Raw genomic sequence first — 18,302 nt, forward strand, 5'->3', positions numbered from 1 at the left:
AAGTTTTTAAATACCTATAAGCCATGGATCTTTGCTAAATTAATATTATGAGTCTGTTAGGTCGTGTGCGTGGCCCATCCAGGACCGATCGTCAGACCTCAGATGATAGAGCCGTGAAACTAAGAAGATTAGTGTGTGTTGAAGTGCCACAAACAACTAGTGACACTTTTTATTATGACATCCTGTTCTCCCTGTCACTTGTAAAATATAAAGGATTAAGCATATGTTTATTATATATATCTGTTTTAAATCTAAGCATCCAATCCAATCCAACTTTATTTATAAAGCGCTTTAACAGCCACAGGGGCACAAAGTGCTGTACAGGGGGAGCATATTAAAAACTATTAGCAGCACTAAAAATAGATTAAAAAAACAAGAGTACCAAAACAGAGATAAAAAACATTAGGTAAATATAGGCAGCAATACAAATTTAAATAGATCAGAGTACTTAAAAAAAAATATTTAAAAGCAAAGGACACAGTAACAAAACGATACAACAACAACACAGTAAGACAATAAAATCAACAAGCATATGTTAAGAGATGACTTAAGCGTCAGTAATTATGAAGAATGTCTTTGTATTCTTCCTCCTACTTGTGTAAATCTGTAAGAACTATAACTATAGACTCTAAAAACAGTAACTTGTGTAAGACTACAATATATTGTGTAGTCCTGGAAGAATGGAAAGAGAAGAGGCCTCTTCTCTTACTGTTCTGTGAAGCCAGGAATGTGACCTTGACAGAGAATCGCTGCCTGCAGAGTTAACCCTTGCAGTTATGAGGCAGAGAACTATTATACACTTTAAACTACAAAATACATATATGATGTGTGGGCATATCCACCAATGTTAAGTATATGAGTATTGAATTGTACATATATATATATATATGCTATATCTGCTTTCTGTAGAATTTGGATCATTGCAGACATGCATAACTGTTTAGTGACGTAATGGGGTTTTCCCAAAAGAAAGTAATCTGTTACTTCTCCAGTAAATGTAACGACTAGAAAGGGAGGAGTTCATCCTTACTGAGTGTGTTATGTGTTATATGTTGATTGGATGGTAGAAATGACATCACTGTATTTAGACCAATAAGTAAGAGGTCTTGATATGATGCCGGACCGGTATATAAGTGACTGCTCCAGTCTCGTCGAGTCAGATTTTCAGATTTTTAGATCTCTCCACGTTGAAGAGTTTTTATAGAGCCAGGCAATGTTGAGCGTTGGCATGGCCTGGCAATTTTTCAGAGTGGAGTCCCTATGACAAGACTCTTTTTTTAGATGCTCTAAATATTTTAAATGACTAAGAGAGTTTTTGCTATGCTAAGAGAGAGATGTTTTGTTTTATACTTATTTTACCTGAATTGGACATTTCCAATGCAGTCTCTTTGTAACTTACTTTTTCTAATTAAAGCAACTTTGTTTAAATACTTATTGAATTCGTGGACTGCTTTCTATCACAATGTGCCACGACGCTGGCCTCGCCCTGCTCTCATCTGAGGTAAAACGGTATAGCTATATTCTGGAAGCCATGCAGATTGAATCAATTGCTGGTTACTGCTTTTCAGCTAAAGTTATATAAAGGATATTATATATATATATACTATTGACAGTAGTAATGCTTAGTTTCACTGTTTGTTGTTTGCAAGCGCCGGTAGCCACTGTGTTCGACGGGCTCCATTGGGTTTGTGGGAAACTGAGAGTCTCGCCACTGCAGGGCCGGACGATCGGTGGCCACGGATTGATGGACCTGTTGAACTGATAAGGGGTTATGGGGCTTGCAAATGATTGTTAGTGTTAGTACGCTAATATTACACTATTAGCAGTAGTAATACTTATTAAAAGAGTAGTAATATCATCAGGCTTACAAATTATTAGCATTACAGGCCTTTCCTAAAAAATGATGATAGTGGTGGTGACGGTGATGGCAATAATATAATTACTATTATTATAGGCAATGAGTAATATCATCAGGCTTACAAATGATTAGCATTACCGGCCTTTCCTAAAATGATGATAATAATGATGATAATGATAATAATATTATTATTATAGGCAAAAGAGTTCTCCCAGACATACATTCGGTTTATTACAAACAAAGAAGAGGTTAACAACTCTTCTATGCTTATATTTCATATCAACTGGATATAACTAACTAGTGACTATGAAGTAAGCGTGATTAGGAATAGTAATTGACCCGAGAACTTAGCGAGTTTAGCACCTCGCTGGGGGATATCGGGCGGCCACAGGGGTCTATCTCGAGTAGGTGATTTGAGATAGATAAGAGACACCCGTCGGCTTTCAACAGTGTGACAAACTGTTTTTACAATAATTCGTTTTGATAGACTATTGCGTGACTCACTTGATCACAGAGTTTGCATACTTTAATTAAGTGTCTCGAAAAAACGAATAACAAGCTGCAATAATAATAATAAAAAAGAGAACAGTAGTGAAGATGATCATGATAATGATAATAATGACAATAATAATAACACTAAACAAAACACGCTACATTAAAGTATGGCAGGAGGATTGACAAGCGAAACGAAACCAATACAGCTGCACTTTATTAATCAACAAGCTACTGCAAAACATAACCAAATTGACTGCTCTAATTCAACACAGTAGATCATTAATTAAATATATTAATATAAATATTCAGTAGACTCCTATGCAGTTCTTTAGTGATCGATTATCCTCCAATAATAGTAGGCATAGCCTATAGGTGAATATTTTTTTTTAAGTAAATAGAAAAGTTCAAAGTTCAAATGTTCAGAGAAACATAACCAATTGAATGCTCTAATTCAACACTGTAGATCATTAATTAAATATAAATATTCAGTAGGCTATGCAGTTCTTTAGTGATAGATTATCCTCCAATAATAGTAGGCATACAGCTAGCCTATAGGTGGAAAAAATGTAAGTAAAGAGATAGAGCAGTTAAAATGTTCAGAAAACAGTCACTTATCTTGATCCGTTGGTTGTCACCTTAGTGTTCAACAGTTGCTGGGCCGCTTTTATTCGTTTTTTGATGAAGATTGTTCTCTTTGAGAAATAAATCAGCGTCCTCCTTTGAATGACACATTATTTGCTTCCCTTTTGAAGTCGATTTGCAATGATGAGGGCCAGCACATTCTATAGACAATGCCATTGTCTTGTATGACGGTTTTGGCCTCGAGAAACATTTATTTTCTCATTTTCTGAATAGCCGGTGGAATGTCTTGGAAGATTTGGATTTTGGCATTTTCAAACGTGAGGGAGCGCTTTTCCCTGGCCAGCTGTTGAATTGTATTCTTCTCCTGTAAACAGAGAAAGCGAACCCAAACATTACGAGGCGGGCGACCTGCGGCTGGGGGCGTGTTTGGGGCATGGTGCGCTGCTTGTAGTTCAATACGCCTCGGGAGCGGGGCATCCGAGCCGAACAAGTTTGAAAACAAAGTCTCGAAAAAGGCGATTGGGTCAGGACCTTCTCTCCCCTCGGGAAGGCCGTGGATTTTAAGATTAAACCTTCTGCTGCGATTTTCCAGGTCGATATTCTTCTCCGTCAGGTATGAGATTTCTTTTTCTAATTTGTGAAGTCGGCTGTCAGCGCGTTGGGTTTGGTCCTCGACGTCACTGATCCGCTGTTCCATAGTATCGACTCTTGTTGTCAAACCTGTCAGCTTGCCATCCATGTCTGTCAAGGCAGATTGGATTTTATCCACTTGTTTGGCGATTCTGTTTGAGACATCAGTCCGGTCTTTAATTGCCTTCATTAGGTCACCAAGATTTAATTCCGCTGAATCTGTCATGACTGTTGGCGTGTGACGTATCCTTCGCCTTGGCTGTATATCCGCTTGAGTGTCGGGAGGGCCTTTGCTTCAGAGTCCTTCACTCATTTAATAAATAACATTTATATTCAATCCGACATTAAACTAAATGTCTAAGCAGGCAAGGCGGGTTCAGTGCAACAGTGACATTAGTCAATTCTTTAGGCAAGTATTAAGTTGGTATAATAAACTCGGCGTCGGGAGCACAGGGAGCGTGCGACTACCCTCTAGCACAGCATTCTCGCGACTTACAAGTTCTGTACAACAAGTCATCAGGAAGGGTACAACTCTATCAGCTCCCATTGGCTGATTTGGGTCACGTGACCGTCCCACTCCAATTCAGCCATTGGGTGGGACGGTCACGTGACCCAAATCAGCCAATGGGAGCGAGGGTCTGGAGAGTGTGGGTCCGCAAAGTGTCGCGGTCCTGAGTGTGTCGGTGCTGTGGTCCTGCAGCTGGATACTATTGCTCGGCTGCGCAATGCATTGGTTTGTGACGTCGCCCGATTTTTTTTATTTTAAATATAAGAGGGTATTGGAATGAGGCATTAAATTAACAACATTTTAAAAAAAATATTAAATAATAATCTTTGAAAAATAAAAAATATTTTTTTTAATTTTTTTTTAATTTTTTTTAATTTGAATTGCGGGACATTGTTTTGTTGTAGCGGGACGCGGGACAAACGTCCCAATATCGGGACTGTCCCGTGAATCGCGGGACAGGTGGGCACCCTAATTCCACCGCACGCACTGAGCGAGAGTGTGTGTGTGTTTTGTGTGTGTTGTGTGCTTCATTATTGACTTTACCATCGATGACCATCACTGACTTTACCATCGATGACCATCACTGACTTTACCATCGATGACCATCACTGACTTTACCATCAATGACCATCACTGACTTTACCATCGATGACCATCACTGACTTTACCATCGATGACCATCACTGACTTTACCATCGATGACCATCACTGACTTTACCATCGATGACCATCACTGACTTTACCATCAATGACCATCACTGACTTTACCATCAATGACAATCACTGACACACACCATACCTGAGTCATAGAAGCACACAGTCATCCTAGCCACCCCACCGCTCTCCAGATATGAGCCACATTTTGGCCCTTTATTTGAATTCAACACCCATCGTAATCAAACCAATGCTCTTATGCTCCTTCCTATACATGATATTTAAGTCCAGGGGACATTGAAGGAGCCCTCCCTTAAGTGGCCAGATGGACCCCCAGCATGGGTTGATATCGGTGTTAATTTAGTCAACGAAAATGATGACTAAATATGGTCGCCAACAAAGCTTTTTCCCCTGACGAAAACGAGACGAGATGTCATGTTAATGGAGATCATGTGACACTAACATGACGAAATTATTCATGCAATGTTGTTGACTAAAAACGATGACACAAAATGTAGTTTGCTAAATAAAATCTTGCTAAACGTTTATTCAACATCGACTTCAACGTCAACACTGTTTACTTGCTACTTGCTAGCTAACAGGAACTTGTTTGCCAACAGGAAAGTAACAAACATAATTGTCTGTGCGGAATCCTTATCCCCCAACACATTGTTCCGTGGGTAAATTATTGTAATGTTCTGGGGTTTTGTGTGTCGCTCTAGTTGGTATCGTCTTACGGGCGCCACTGTTATGCTGGGGGTGTTGTTTCCCCCTGGGAGATATGGGAGGACGGACCGGATGTTACGTTGTTGTTGTGAAGCTAGCGTATTAGCAGGTAGCTGTATTGTGTATGAGAAGGGAAGTATCAACATGTAAAACCCCATATTGAGCTGGAAATAAAGCACCATACAGAAAAGGAAACTCATCTTTCTTCCCTACATTACTGCATGACGGACCCACCACAATAGAACACATTAAATAGCTTACATACTGTAAGTCTAACCAGCTAGCACTAACGTTAGCTAACTAATATGGATGATGATTATGGACGATAAGGTGCGTTTCCACCAGACTATGTTGGACTCAGCACTACTGGTAAAACGTAAAAAAAACTAATCAAACCGACCGATGAGGAAACCTATTCGGCTCCGTCTATAGTCTGGCCCGAGCAGATATAGTAGATGAAGAAGACAACGGATGAGGGCTACCTAACGTTATATGTATTGATCCTGTTCTGATTCAAGACACTTGGACTCGAAGTGAGAAATGGAGTACCTCTAAAACAAAGGTAACGTCTATTTTACGTCTACTTTACCGAAACCCCATCCTAAAACATGCGTTTGTATGATTGCAACGTCTGAAAAAGCCCCCCCCCCCCCCCCCCGATGCCTTTGTGAAGAAACATATGGTAGTGTTGTACCTTTTGACAAAGGTAACGTCTATTTTACAGAACCCCCATCCTAAAACATTAGGATGTTTGTATGATCGCAGCATCGGAAAACATATGTATGTAGAAATGAACTGTTTTGTCCCTGTTGAACTATAAATAGTGCCTGTCAAATTAGCCATACTATTGTCTCCATAGCTATAATATAGAATATATGATGGGTCCGCAAACATCGTGAAAATGGTCAATAACGTTGGTGCCAGGGAGTAAAGATGGGAAAACAGCATGGCAGTCAATGAGTTAAGGAGAGGGAAATCGAAATGCCTCCTGGGGAAAAGGGGTCATGGAGTTCACGGACATGTTTTACTTATTCAACACAAGGGCGGCTGCTCCGTTTCAGGTCCAACCGAGCCGCTCAAAAAGAGGGAACGCCCACAAACCCACAAACATCCTGGTGATTTGAGTGTAAAAAAAAAAAAGCAATACAAATACGTTAGGAAATTATGTTAATGCGTCTTTACTGACGGGGAGTGGAGTGCTTGGTATTCTAGGGGCAGCGGCTTCAGAAGATTCACGCTTTTCTGATGTGGATAACCTCTCTGCTTCTATAATGACCACGGAGGGTTCTATATTGGTTCTAACAGAAGATTGAATTCTAGTCTGTGCATCTCTCTCTCTGCTTGTGTCGCCGTTTTCTCTGTCTCCAGAGTTCTCTCTTTCTCTTTCTCTCTTCTCTCTTCCCCCCTCTCTCCTATGTCTCTCTCTCTCTTCCCCCCCCCCCCTCTTTCTCTCTCTCTCTCCTCCCCCCTCTCTCTCATATCTCTCTCTCTCTTTATCGTGGAGGGGGTGATGTGGCTATTATTGGGTTGTTTTCCCACTGGCAGAGCAGAACAGAGTTGTTTGCCGTAGGCCTCCATCCATTCAGACAGGCTTTCAGAGGCCTGTGGAGCGATGGCTTGTCTGATAAGGAGACTGGGAGAGTAGGGGTATACACGTGTAATCATCTCTTATTTATCTCCCTATTTATCTCCTCTCTCTCTTTCTCTCTCTCTCTTTCTCTCTCTCTCTCTCTCTCTCTCTCTCTCTCTCTCTCTCTCTCTCTCTCTCTCTCTCTCTCTCTCTCTCTCTCTCTCTCTCTCTCTCTCTCTCTCTCTCTCTCTCTCTCTCTCTCTTTCAGGAGGGGCTGGTTCCCCTCGTCGTATTGCCGTACCTTCTCCGAGCCACTAGTGAATAACAACAGGTAAGGAGACTCCACACACACACACACACACACACACACACACACACACACATACACACACACACACACACACACACACATTCAGCAGGTGTCAGGTGTCCAGCCAGCCAGCTGTATTGTTGGCTGTGTCTCCTCTAGTTGGCCCTGGTCTGATAACCTTTCCAATGCTATGGGGGAGTCTCCTCTTCCACAACCTTTGATTCCTATTGTGCCTCAGTCCCATTCCGCATTCAGTGACCTTAACCTGATCTTTTTACCCCGATTTAGCTCCAGCTAGCCATCTCTCTCCATTCAAATCTTTTTCATGGCTCTTTGTCATGTGTTTGAAACCAATCTACATTTAGTAGCACATATAGATAGTGAGCTACAGTTGTTTATTATGCTGATGCCATTCATTGGTTCATTGGTTAATATAAAACAAATAATAGAAATCATATTTTGATTGATATTGAAATCACGATTATTAAACATGATTCCTCATCGATTTTAGAACACCATATGATGACGACTTAATTTGTTTTACGTTTCTTATCGACCAAAGACGTATCAAAATAACTGGAGAAACGCGCCGTGGCTCTCTCCTCCCTCTTAACACCAGCTGAAAGTACTGCTTTGGCTTGGCTTGGGGGGAGGGGGGGGGCTGCTGTCAAGGAAGGGTGCGCTGCACAAGACAAAATGAGAGAAACACAGCTTGTGGCACAATAATCGTTGTATCTTGATTATCTTGTTTTCATGATTGTGGGAAGACAAAATATTATTTTGCAATATGTTATTTTGTGTCATATGCATTGTTTGATCTGAAACCTATAACGGCCCCAATGCGTGCTAATGACTGTATGTTAGGGAATAGAATGCCGTAGCTTTGCTGATGAAGCGAGAGAGAGAGAGAGAGAGAGAGTTAACTCCAGGCTTTATTCAGCGAGGCTAATCCCCACTGGATTCATTTATTAGGTCCTAACAGTCCCACAGAGAGGCTGTGGGCTAACAGCTACTAGTCACATAGCCAGAAAGGTTTACACTACTAGCCACTCTAGGGAACACATACGTATACACTCTCCTCTCCTCCTTACACCTCCTCCACCTCCTCCCTCCAGTGTGAGCGCTGCCCCCTATCGCAGCAGGAGCGTGGTCAACCTGCACCACCAGGACACAGAGACGGACGAGGCCACCATGGTGCTCCCCCCGGCCGACTACTCTGACTCCCCGCGTCGCGGTGCCCCTGCCCACCGCCGCACCACCTCCGCCACCACCACCACCACCTCCTCCATCGCCACCAGTAACAACCACCACCAGCACTCCCCCACGCCCTCCGCAGCCTCCTCCTCCTCCTCATACGACCACAACACGGTCAGTGGAGGGCTGGTTTGATGTGATATATTGGGAGGGTGGGGGGTATGTTGGTTTATATCAATTTGTCTGTCTGTCTGTGTTTTATCTATCTTTTTTTTTTTTTTATCCACTTTTTCTCCCATTTTTTTCTATATTTTCTCCCATCCCAATTTCGTATCATCCAATTCAACCCTCCCCTGTCACGGACGCTGTTTCTTGCCTCCCACAAGCCGGCTGCAATGTGGACTAAGTCATACATAGCACAAGTCCCCTCCGGTACTTGAGGTAACAGCAGTTGCATCTTTTCACCTGCGCAGCTCGATCTCTCAGTGGCGAGGAGTAAAGGCCTCTGCATGCTACAGAAACTTCAAAGCAACTTCAACACAACATCGACAAAGCAACGGTGTTGCAGACACATTACCTTTATGCTTCTGCAAAATCAACGCGCAGCCTATGATGCAACAAAATGTACCCCGGATGTGCGGCTTGAGCGCGCCCAGCCCGCCTGAATACTTTGGGCAGCCGAAGGTGCGCACTCTAGCAATTACAAACGGATTTCCCTTCTCAACCATACATCGTTAGTATAATAATAGCCCTGTTTATGTTTGTTTTCGCTTGTGTTCTTGTATATAGTGTAATATAGTTATATCGCCACATCAACCCAGTCCATCCCCATTGTTTCCCCAATCTCCTTCCACGAATTCATCGTCATAATGCTATCCTTGTAGTCTTTAGACCAGCTATTATATAAATGTTGGTACTTTCGGACCTCCTCTGCAATACGTTCCTGCATTTGATTCATTTTAAACAAACAATTAAACAAGTGTAATGAAACAATACACTAGCTATCGAGCTCCTGTCAGAAAGTTTTCTTTTGGTCTCGAGCTCCTGTCAGAAAGTTTTCTTTTGGTCTCGAGCCAGGAACACTAGAAGTGACAGACAGCCCCGCCCCCATTCACTACCAACCAATCACTGCTACGCAATACCAACGCAACGGGTCTTTAGATTAGATTTTGGACACAGGTACGCAACGCCCTCGCAACACAGTCTACAAGACTCTCTGCAACAAGCGCGCTGAAATCGCGCCGATGTTGTGTTGAAGTTGCTTTGAATTTGCTGTAGCATGCAGAGGCCTTAACGCGTGGGAGGCTCACGCTGCCCCCGACACTTCCTGATTCTACTGCGCAGGCGCACCAACCGACCTGTAGGAGTCGCTGTCCACAACGCCCGATCCCCACCCATCAGTTTCCCACCCCCTAATACGGCCAATGTGTATTAGTACGGACGACCAGCTAAACTGAAAGCAAATGTGGAGCGCTGGGCTCGAACTGACGAGCCCAGCGTCTCCAGCATTTCGTGGCGAGCGCCTTGCCCACTACGCCACGTAGCCGCCCTCCTGTGTTTTATCTATATATCAAATCAAATCAAATGTATTTGTAAGGCCCGATAACACACGTTAATGTCCCCATGGGCCGTACACGTCTTCTTTAAACAAGTCAAGAAGAAACATAACAATAAGTCAAGAACAGAACGAGAACACCATAAGGTCCAACAAATTTAAAATAAATGCAAATAAATGAAAGAATGCAAGCACTCCCAGACATACCCCACGCGAAGGTAAGGAAAAACTCACTAAAACCTAACAATAGGGAAAAATGCTCCACAGGCAGTGTGGAGGAGAGAAACCTTAGAAGGGCCATTCAAGGGGGGATCTCCCTTCTTAGATGTCGGTAGTGTTGCAGACTAACAGTTGGTAAGCATGCACTCAAGTGTGTAGTGAAACACAGATGAGTGCATGCAATAGCAACTGAACATTTTGAAAGATTAAAGATAGAGCTGATAGCGATAGCAACTGAACATTTTGAAAGATTAAAGATAGAGCTGATAGCGAATCTATTTGAGGCACAGGGGCGGCGCAAAGATGGTCGCGTCCTCCCCGTCTTTATCACGGGACATTCAACACTCCGGTCATTGCTCCGAGACAGCCGGAGACAGGGAGATAGGGGGCGGCGCAGAGAGGGTCGCAACCTCCCCGACATCATCGCGGGACGTCCAGCACTCCGGTCACCACTACGAGACCGCCGGAGACAGGGAGACAGGAGGGCACGCAGAGAGGGTCGCATCCTCCCGGCCTTCATCACGGGACGTCCGACACTCCGGTCAGCACTCCAGGACAGCAACTCACAGGGAGACTGGAAAGGCGTTAGACAGCTCGTGTGAATGTAGTGGGCGGACATGGCAATAGATACAAGTGGTAAGCATATATGTGAATAGAGTAGATATATGAAGTAAGCATATTATGTGAATAGAATAGAAGTACTTAACCCAGCAATGAAACCGCGTCGACGGACCAGTTGACAAGACCACGGACAGACGACGGTAAGTAGCTGATCCATGGCCTCGGTGGTGCATGTAGAGCAGTCACTGCAATCTTGGCCAAGACCCCGAGGCACCCATCACCTTAGTCAGCACTAGGAGACAGGCACTCAGAGAGATGGGGGAGGGGGGGGGGGAGGAGGAGTTAGAGAGTTCCCATGTTTGTGGTGCTGCAAAAAAGCAGACATGGGGGGAAAATAGACATCCAAACTAAACTAGACGGATTAATCTAAAGGTCAGTCCCCGACCAGGTGAGATCAGGGTAGGTTGAGGGAGAGCGGGAAAAGATGGGTCTTAAGCAGGGATTTAAAAGCTTCGACAGAGCAGGCGCCCCTGATGACGGCAGGTCATTTGTTCCACAGGTAGGGAGCGCGGTAGACAAAGGCTCTGGCCGGCGGATTTCTTTTTAACCTTAGGAATTGATAGAAGCCCCGCATTTTGTGAGCGCAGAGCACGAGCGGGCGTTTATCGGGAGATGAGATCGGATAGATAGAGCGGTGCAAGCCCATTAAAAATGTTGTAGGTGAGGAGTAGCACTTTAAAGACAGATCGGGCTTGAATAGGAAGCCAGTGTAGGGCGGACAAAACTGGTGTGATGTGATCAAATTATCTAGTTCTAGTTAGTATCCGTGCAGCCGCATTTTGCACAAGTTGAAGATTTTTGATGCTTGAATTAGGTAGGCCTGAAAAAAGTGCATTACAGTAGTCCAAACGTGATGAGAAAAAACATGAATCAGGGTTTCAGCATCAGCCAGAGTTAAAATGGGGCGAATTTTTTCGATATTACGAAGATGGAAGAATGCAATTTTGGTGAAATTTTTTATATGTGCATTAAATGAGAGGGAGGAATACAAAATGACTCAGAGGTTTTTTATGGTGGAGCTCTGGGATACATGACAAGCATCAAAGTTGAGGGAGATGTCCTGAAACAGGCCTCTGTGGTTTGGGGGGCCAACAATTAACATCTCAGTTTTATCTGCATTAAGGAGTAGAACGTTTTGCGACATCCACTTTTTGATGGCAAGCAAGCAGGCCTCAAGGTTTTGTAGTTGGGAGGAATCATTTTGGCTATCTATCTATCTATCTATCTATCTATCTATCTATCTATCTATCTATCTATCTATCTATCTATCTATCTATCTATCTATCTATCTATCTATCTATCTATCTATCTATCTATCTATCTAAGTGGAGAATTTACTTCCAACACTGCATTATTCACTTTTATAAAATAATGTTTTTTTTGTGTACAATTGTTTCCATCCATACTGACTATAAAGAAACGTCTTTTAGTTCATTGGGTGAATGGGGGCCAATCAACTAGTGCACCCCTCAAACATACTTAACCTTAAGGATAACACTGTCAACTAGTGCACCCCTCAAACATACTTAACCTTAAGGATAACACTGTCAACTAGTGCACCCCTCAAACATACTTAACCTTAAACATACTTAACCTTAAGGATAACACTGTCAACTAGTGCACCCCTCAAACATACTTAACCGTAAACATACATAACCTTAAGGATAACACTGTCAACTAGTGCACCCCTCAAACATACTTAACCTTAAACATACTTAACCTTAAGGATAACACTGTCAACTAGTGCACCCCTCAAACATACTTAACCTTAAACATACTTAACCTTAAGGATAACACTGTCAACTAGTGCACCCCTCAAACATACTTAACCTTAAGAATAACACTGTCAACTAGTGCACCCCTCAAACATACTTAACCTTAAACATACTTAACCTTAAGGATAACACTGTCAACTAGTGCACCCCTCAAACATACTTAACCTTAAGGATAACACTGTCAACTTCTACGGTAGAATCTCTGGCTCCTGGCTACACTTGATACTTAATGTAGCCTAGTTACTGTACTCTGGCCTGCTGTGTGGATGTGACTGTGTGTGTGTGTGGTGTCAGATATACAAGTAGTGTCTGTCTGAGAAACTTGAGCACACACTCTGAAGACAACTTGTTTTCTCTCCAGTGCAGATACAGTGAAAAGCATTAGGATTGGGAACTAATGTTCTTTTGGGAACAAACGTTAGTCTTTTCCTGTGGATGCATCTAGTGTTTTATACACAGTAAACCTCAGGTGCCAGGATGGATACCCAGTCTCCAGGAGCCTCTAGCCCACTCAGAGGCAGCAGGACTGGGGGAAGAGGTGGGGATAGGGACCCGGTCTGGTATTGATGATGGACGTCTATGGTCACATCCAAGGGTGGTTTGGTTAAGACCCCCGCCTCAGGAACCACATGTACCCCTTCATTCCAGGAGAGAATGTTCTCTCCTTGTGTCTCTCCTACTATATGTCCCTCTCAGCATTCCCACTGTCTCAATAAAGAGATAGAATAAGGAGAAGACTGGACTGCCCACTCTCCAGTCTGACAGCCATAATGAATGAATGAATGAATGAAAAACTTTATTAACAGATTGCAGAATGGGTACAGTGCAGTACAGCTCAATACATACAATTGTTAAGGGGATGCAGACCAGAGAAAGACTTTCGTCTTGTTTCCACCAGGGTCCCCCATTTCCAATTCATCGTAAATCGTAAATAAGCCCTCTATCTGCACGGAATTCAGAAATATTACCACCCACATTATACTCTCTATATCCTCCCCTGTTCTCTTTCCTCTCTACTGCTTTCGTCTCACTTCCCCATGACTCTATGAACGCCCTGGTGTTTGTATATTATGCAAAGCCAGCAGACAAAGTTGTGGTTTTTCCTCCTGAAGGCCGCTTCCCCATCCTGGCTTTCAATGGAAATGAACTTTGGCGTGTCTATAAGCCAGATGCACCTGCTGTGTCCGCTCACGCACACACACTCCTCAGCCTTAGATCAAAGTGATGCCGCTTCCTAGACGCCCAGAGGCTTAACACATTCAGGGCCATTGGGATTAGACGGGGCCCACTCTATACGGCCAGCATATCAAAACAAACTTTCATTGTGCGTGAGGCTGTTTGTAGAGCTAAATCTATACTTTATATTATTGCTATCTGTCCACCATTCTCATTGTCAATTGACACTATAAACCGTCCCTTCAATATGCCTTAAATAAATAATTGTTTCATCAATACGTTCCCATTTTATAGAGTCGTGAATATGAACGTTATAGCAGAATGTTCTGGGGTATTTCCTGGAACGCGAGATATGCGGTGCTAAGCTAATAACGTTAAATCGAATGCCGTTTCGGCTATAGACAAGCTAGAGCTAAAACTCAAAATGCATATTGTTGGTATCATGGTCCACCATGAATGCATGAAAGGGGGGGGGGGACGTAATTTCTGATTATTGATTACCAATAACGGCATTAGCCTCAGTAGCCTTATTCGCTGACCGGGTGGATGGCTATGAGAGCAAGGCCCGATCGGGCTGTAATTGATGTCAAATCGCTCTTACCTGTGGCCGGTTGGACTGCAAAAAGGATTTCCCAGTTATCGATCGTCATCTGGTAGATCCATATGTCCATTGGCTGATGATATATTCCTTTACTGAATTCAGCGTCCCAAAAACGATTCCAGGTCATCGGCTACACGCATTGCTTTAGGCTAACAGAAAAGTCCATTCGTACAAAAAAAAATAAAAAACACCTGTCTGTAACAGGGAACACTGCATTATCGAGACAGCTCCCCTACCAGGATCTGGCCGGTAATGCACTTTTCCGAATTCCAAGAGTAGGGTAAATCTGCAGTGCCGCTCGGTGACATTGAGTAGGATATTACAATGGAATAAAAGCCCAAAACAACCTTGCCACGTATATATACACGTGGTTGGCCGTCAAGCAGGGCTCTACGCTAACCTTTTTCCCAAGGAGCACACTTGCTCCTAAATGAACAAATTTAGGAGCACACAAAGAAATTTAGGAGCACACAAAAATATTTAGGAGCACAGTGAAAATATTTCAAGTAACAGTGTTTTTTTTTTTTTTTTTTTTTAATAAATGTATATTTGTACTGTGCGTGCATGTGCAAACGGGAACGGGACACACATCTGTGCAATAGCACATACCACCAAAGTCACTGGCCCACTGTGTGCATGTGTGTGTATCTGCGTGTGCAAACGGGAATGGGACACAGACATTTGAACTATTAAGTGATTAATGCTTACTGTGGCATAGTTGTAACCAACAACTAGGCATAATAAAAAAAGGCAGTGACATTGAACTACTGCTACAAAAGTTAGTCACTTAACTTTAGCTTTTGCCCATTTTATGCATACAATGCCTATGTTTTGGCTAGTGTTGCTCTTCTAGAAAAATAATCCTTTCAGGGTTGCCTATTGAAATACTGTACACCTCCAGTACAGAAACATTGTTTATGAGTTTATCAGGTAGACGATTGATTGACAGTCGATTCTGCCAATTACGTCACACCGCTTGCACCCACCTCTGCTGTTGATAACGCTAGCCAAGTTAGCACACACACAGATACACACACGCACAGTGGGCCAGTGACTTTGGTGTAGGGGTGTAACAATGCATCGCAATGCATCGATCCTAAGGGGAAAATTCAACTGCATCGATTTGAAAATGTTAGAATCGATTATCGCAATTTTAATGTGTACACAGTGTTATGTTATTCTCATGTCCGTTACAGCCAACACAACGACATACGCTACTGCATCAACGTTATGATTAACAAAGCAAGGCATTCGTTTTGTTGCATTAACGTTATATTACTATTGCTATCGATAAATCTAGGTGTTCTAAAATCTATTGCTATTGGTAAGACTAGAATAAGTTACATTAATTTAATGTTACTGTCTCGGAAAACTCGCATAGCGCAATGGCGGACTTTCCGGAAGTAAAAAAGCAAATGAAAGCTTCCGATTGGTCATTTCCTTTATTTCCCTTGAAACCAGTCACGTCACTCTACTGTGATTGGACCGTTGGCTTGAGTGCAATGTGGGACTTGTAGTTTTTGAACAATTAGCAGCGGAGAGAAAAAACCACGACTGAGGTTGTAATCTTCACTCGCACACTGTGCGAGTAATTGATTTTTCCGGTTCGCACACACATATTTCTAGGGGCAAATGCGAGTAATATGGTCGCACTGTAGAGCCCTGTCAAGAGTTGGATCCGAAACACGTATATATACGTGGTTGGCCCTGAATATGTTAAGTCAATGCAAGATGATGATGATGATGATGACGATAACAGGGTTTAATACATCAGACCGGCGCATCCGGGTACTTTGGCGGTACTTTCGACCACGCCCACCTATGGTGGAAAACACAGATGGCATTGCTATAGATTCGTATCATATTTCGCCTGTATAAAAACTGATGGCGGGGCGCTTACATTGTTCGAAATGTTTGTTTTGTTACAATTCACTTATGCCTTCCAACACTGGCCACCATTGAACGTTCGCACCATTTTGAAAAGTCATGTTTGATCTGTTTTCAAGCGTCTTCAGTCTTTCCCATGCAGCGGCAGGAGATTTCCCCGTTTCCTTAATTGGACATTTAATTAGTTATGAATCTCAGGTTAACAGCAGGTTAACATTAACATCTGAAGGCAGCATTATGATTAACATTAACATCTGAAGGCAGCATTATGGTTAACATTAACATCTGAAGGCAGCATTATGGTTAACATTAACATCTGAAGGCAGCATTATGGTTAACATTAACATCTGAAGGCAGCATTATGGTTAACATTACCATCTGAAGGGCGGTTAGGTGGCCGAGCGGAGATTGCGTTCGTCACCAGCCCCGGAGCTGTGAGCTGGATTCGCCTGTTCGAATCCAGCTCACAGCTCCGGGGTTGTCACCAGCTTGGCTGGCCGTCTGCACTAATACAATTGGCTGTATTAGAGGGTGGGAGAAGCTGGCGGGGTGGGTCCGGGTCGTTGTAAACAGCGACTCCTACAGTTCGGTCGGGGCGCCTGCTAAGCGCGGATTGGACTTGAGGGGGATAGTGTGGTCCTCCCACACGCTACGCCCTCTCAATGAGAATCCGCGCTGCCAGGTGAAAAGAAGCGGTGATTGGCTGGACGTGTGTCGGAGGAAGCACGTGGTAGCCTCCACTCTCCCAGATGATCTGACTGTGGGGGGTAAGTGCGCAGCGACCAGGAAGGGACTGGGAATTGGCATACGACTAACATTGGGATGGGAGAAAATCGGAGGAAAATGGAGGGGGAAAAAGACCAATAAAAGAAAAAACATTACCATCTGAAGGCAGCATTATAGTTATACGCCGTATTCGCTATCGCGTCCCGCTCTGAGCCTTATGAGATATACTATCTCCTATGATACCTAATGTATCTCCCACGAACAAAAAATACATGCACCACACCTGTATGGGGCTCCGCCCCCATGGTGGCACCGCCCATATAGCAGTGACTCTAGTCACCACACATCCTTCCTCTATTTTCGTCCCAGCGTACTTGGATGCGTGCACCGTACGATAACTAGTAGGATGAAAAGATCAGAGTCATAATGTTTGAAAGCTTACCGGAGGTTGCTGGCCCCTGGCATCTTCGACGCATGTTTTCGGCGACACGACGGGCCTGTGTTGATGTTCCTTGATGTCTCCGCCGTGAGATGTTGTCACTCTCCCTCCTCTTGCCCGGTTCATCAATGAAGGTCAGTCGGTAGCTGTTGTGGGTTTTTTTGCTGAGTCCTATTTACCTTTTTCGGGTAAATGGGTTGACAACAGGGTAGGCCGTGGCTAGGTTGCCTAGCCAGGTATTTTACCTTGTGTTCCGGCGGGGTTTGTTGAACGGTGTTCCCATCTGGGTTGGCGTCGGGTAGTGGGGCTATGGGTCCAGCCGACATGGTAAACATGTGGCGTGTCTGTGCGCAGGCAATTGTTGTTTTGGGTCCCACATCGCCTCGCGCTAAGCTGCAGTAGTATAAGGGAAGGGCCGCCTGGGAGAAATGTGAGGCCCTGTGCGTTTTTAGACGCGAGGCCCCCCACCCCCTGAGGCGGCCCTGTGTAGGGGGCTATTGTTTCGTTTTGTCACTCTGCTATGACAAGGTCTGTCTTGCTACAGTTTTCTCTCCTCTCAACCATTCATACTGACGGTCAATCGGTATACTGGGGGAGTAGTGCGGGGGGGGGCTTTGTTTACCTTTTTTGGTAAATGGGCTAAACTAGGGCTGGTGTCCTGTTGTGAATTTTTTGAATGAAGGCGGGACTGGTCCGTCTCCCCTTAACTTTGTGTGTATGGGTTTGCTCATTCTACAGTATTTTGTGGTTTAGCTCTTTTATTCATTTAACCCTTT

At 43.6% G+C, this 18,302-nt stretch overlaps 1 protein-coding gene across 2 annotated transcripts in view; it reads left to right on the top strand.

The window, feature by feature from the left end:
* The window catches only part of baiap2l1b (BAR/IMD domain containing adaptor protein 2 like 1b), a 174,891-nt gene that overhangs the window by 133,792 nt on the left and 22,797 nt on the right, over nucleotides 1-18,302 (top strand). For both annotated transcript variants that reach the window (XM_084328525.1, XM_084328526.1), the window contains 2 exons: nucleotides 7,292-7,354; nucleotides 8,449-8,701. In XM_084328525.1, coding sequence (XP_084184651.1) covers nucleotides 7,292-7,354; nucleotides 8,449-8,701 — 316 coding nt within the window. The remainder of the gene's footprint in view (nucleotides 1-7,291; nucleotides 7,355-8,448; nucleotides 8,702-18,302) is intronic.

The sequence above is a fragment of the Notolepis coatsorum genome (genome assembly GCF_963971535.1).
Source record: "Notolepis coatsorum genome assembly, chromosome: 14".
NCBI lineage: Eukaryota > Metazoa > Chordata > Actinopteri > Aulopiformes > Paralepididae > Notolepis > Notolepis coatsorum.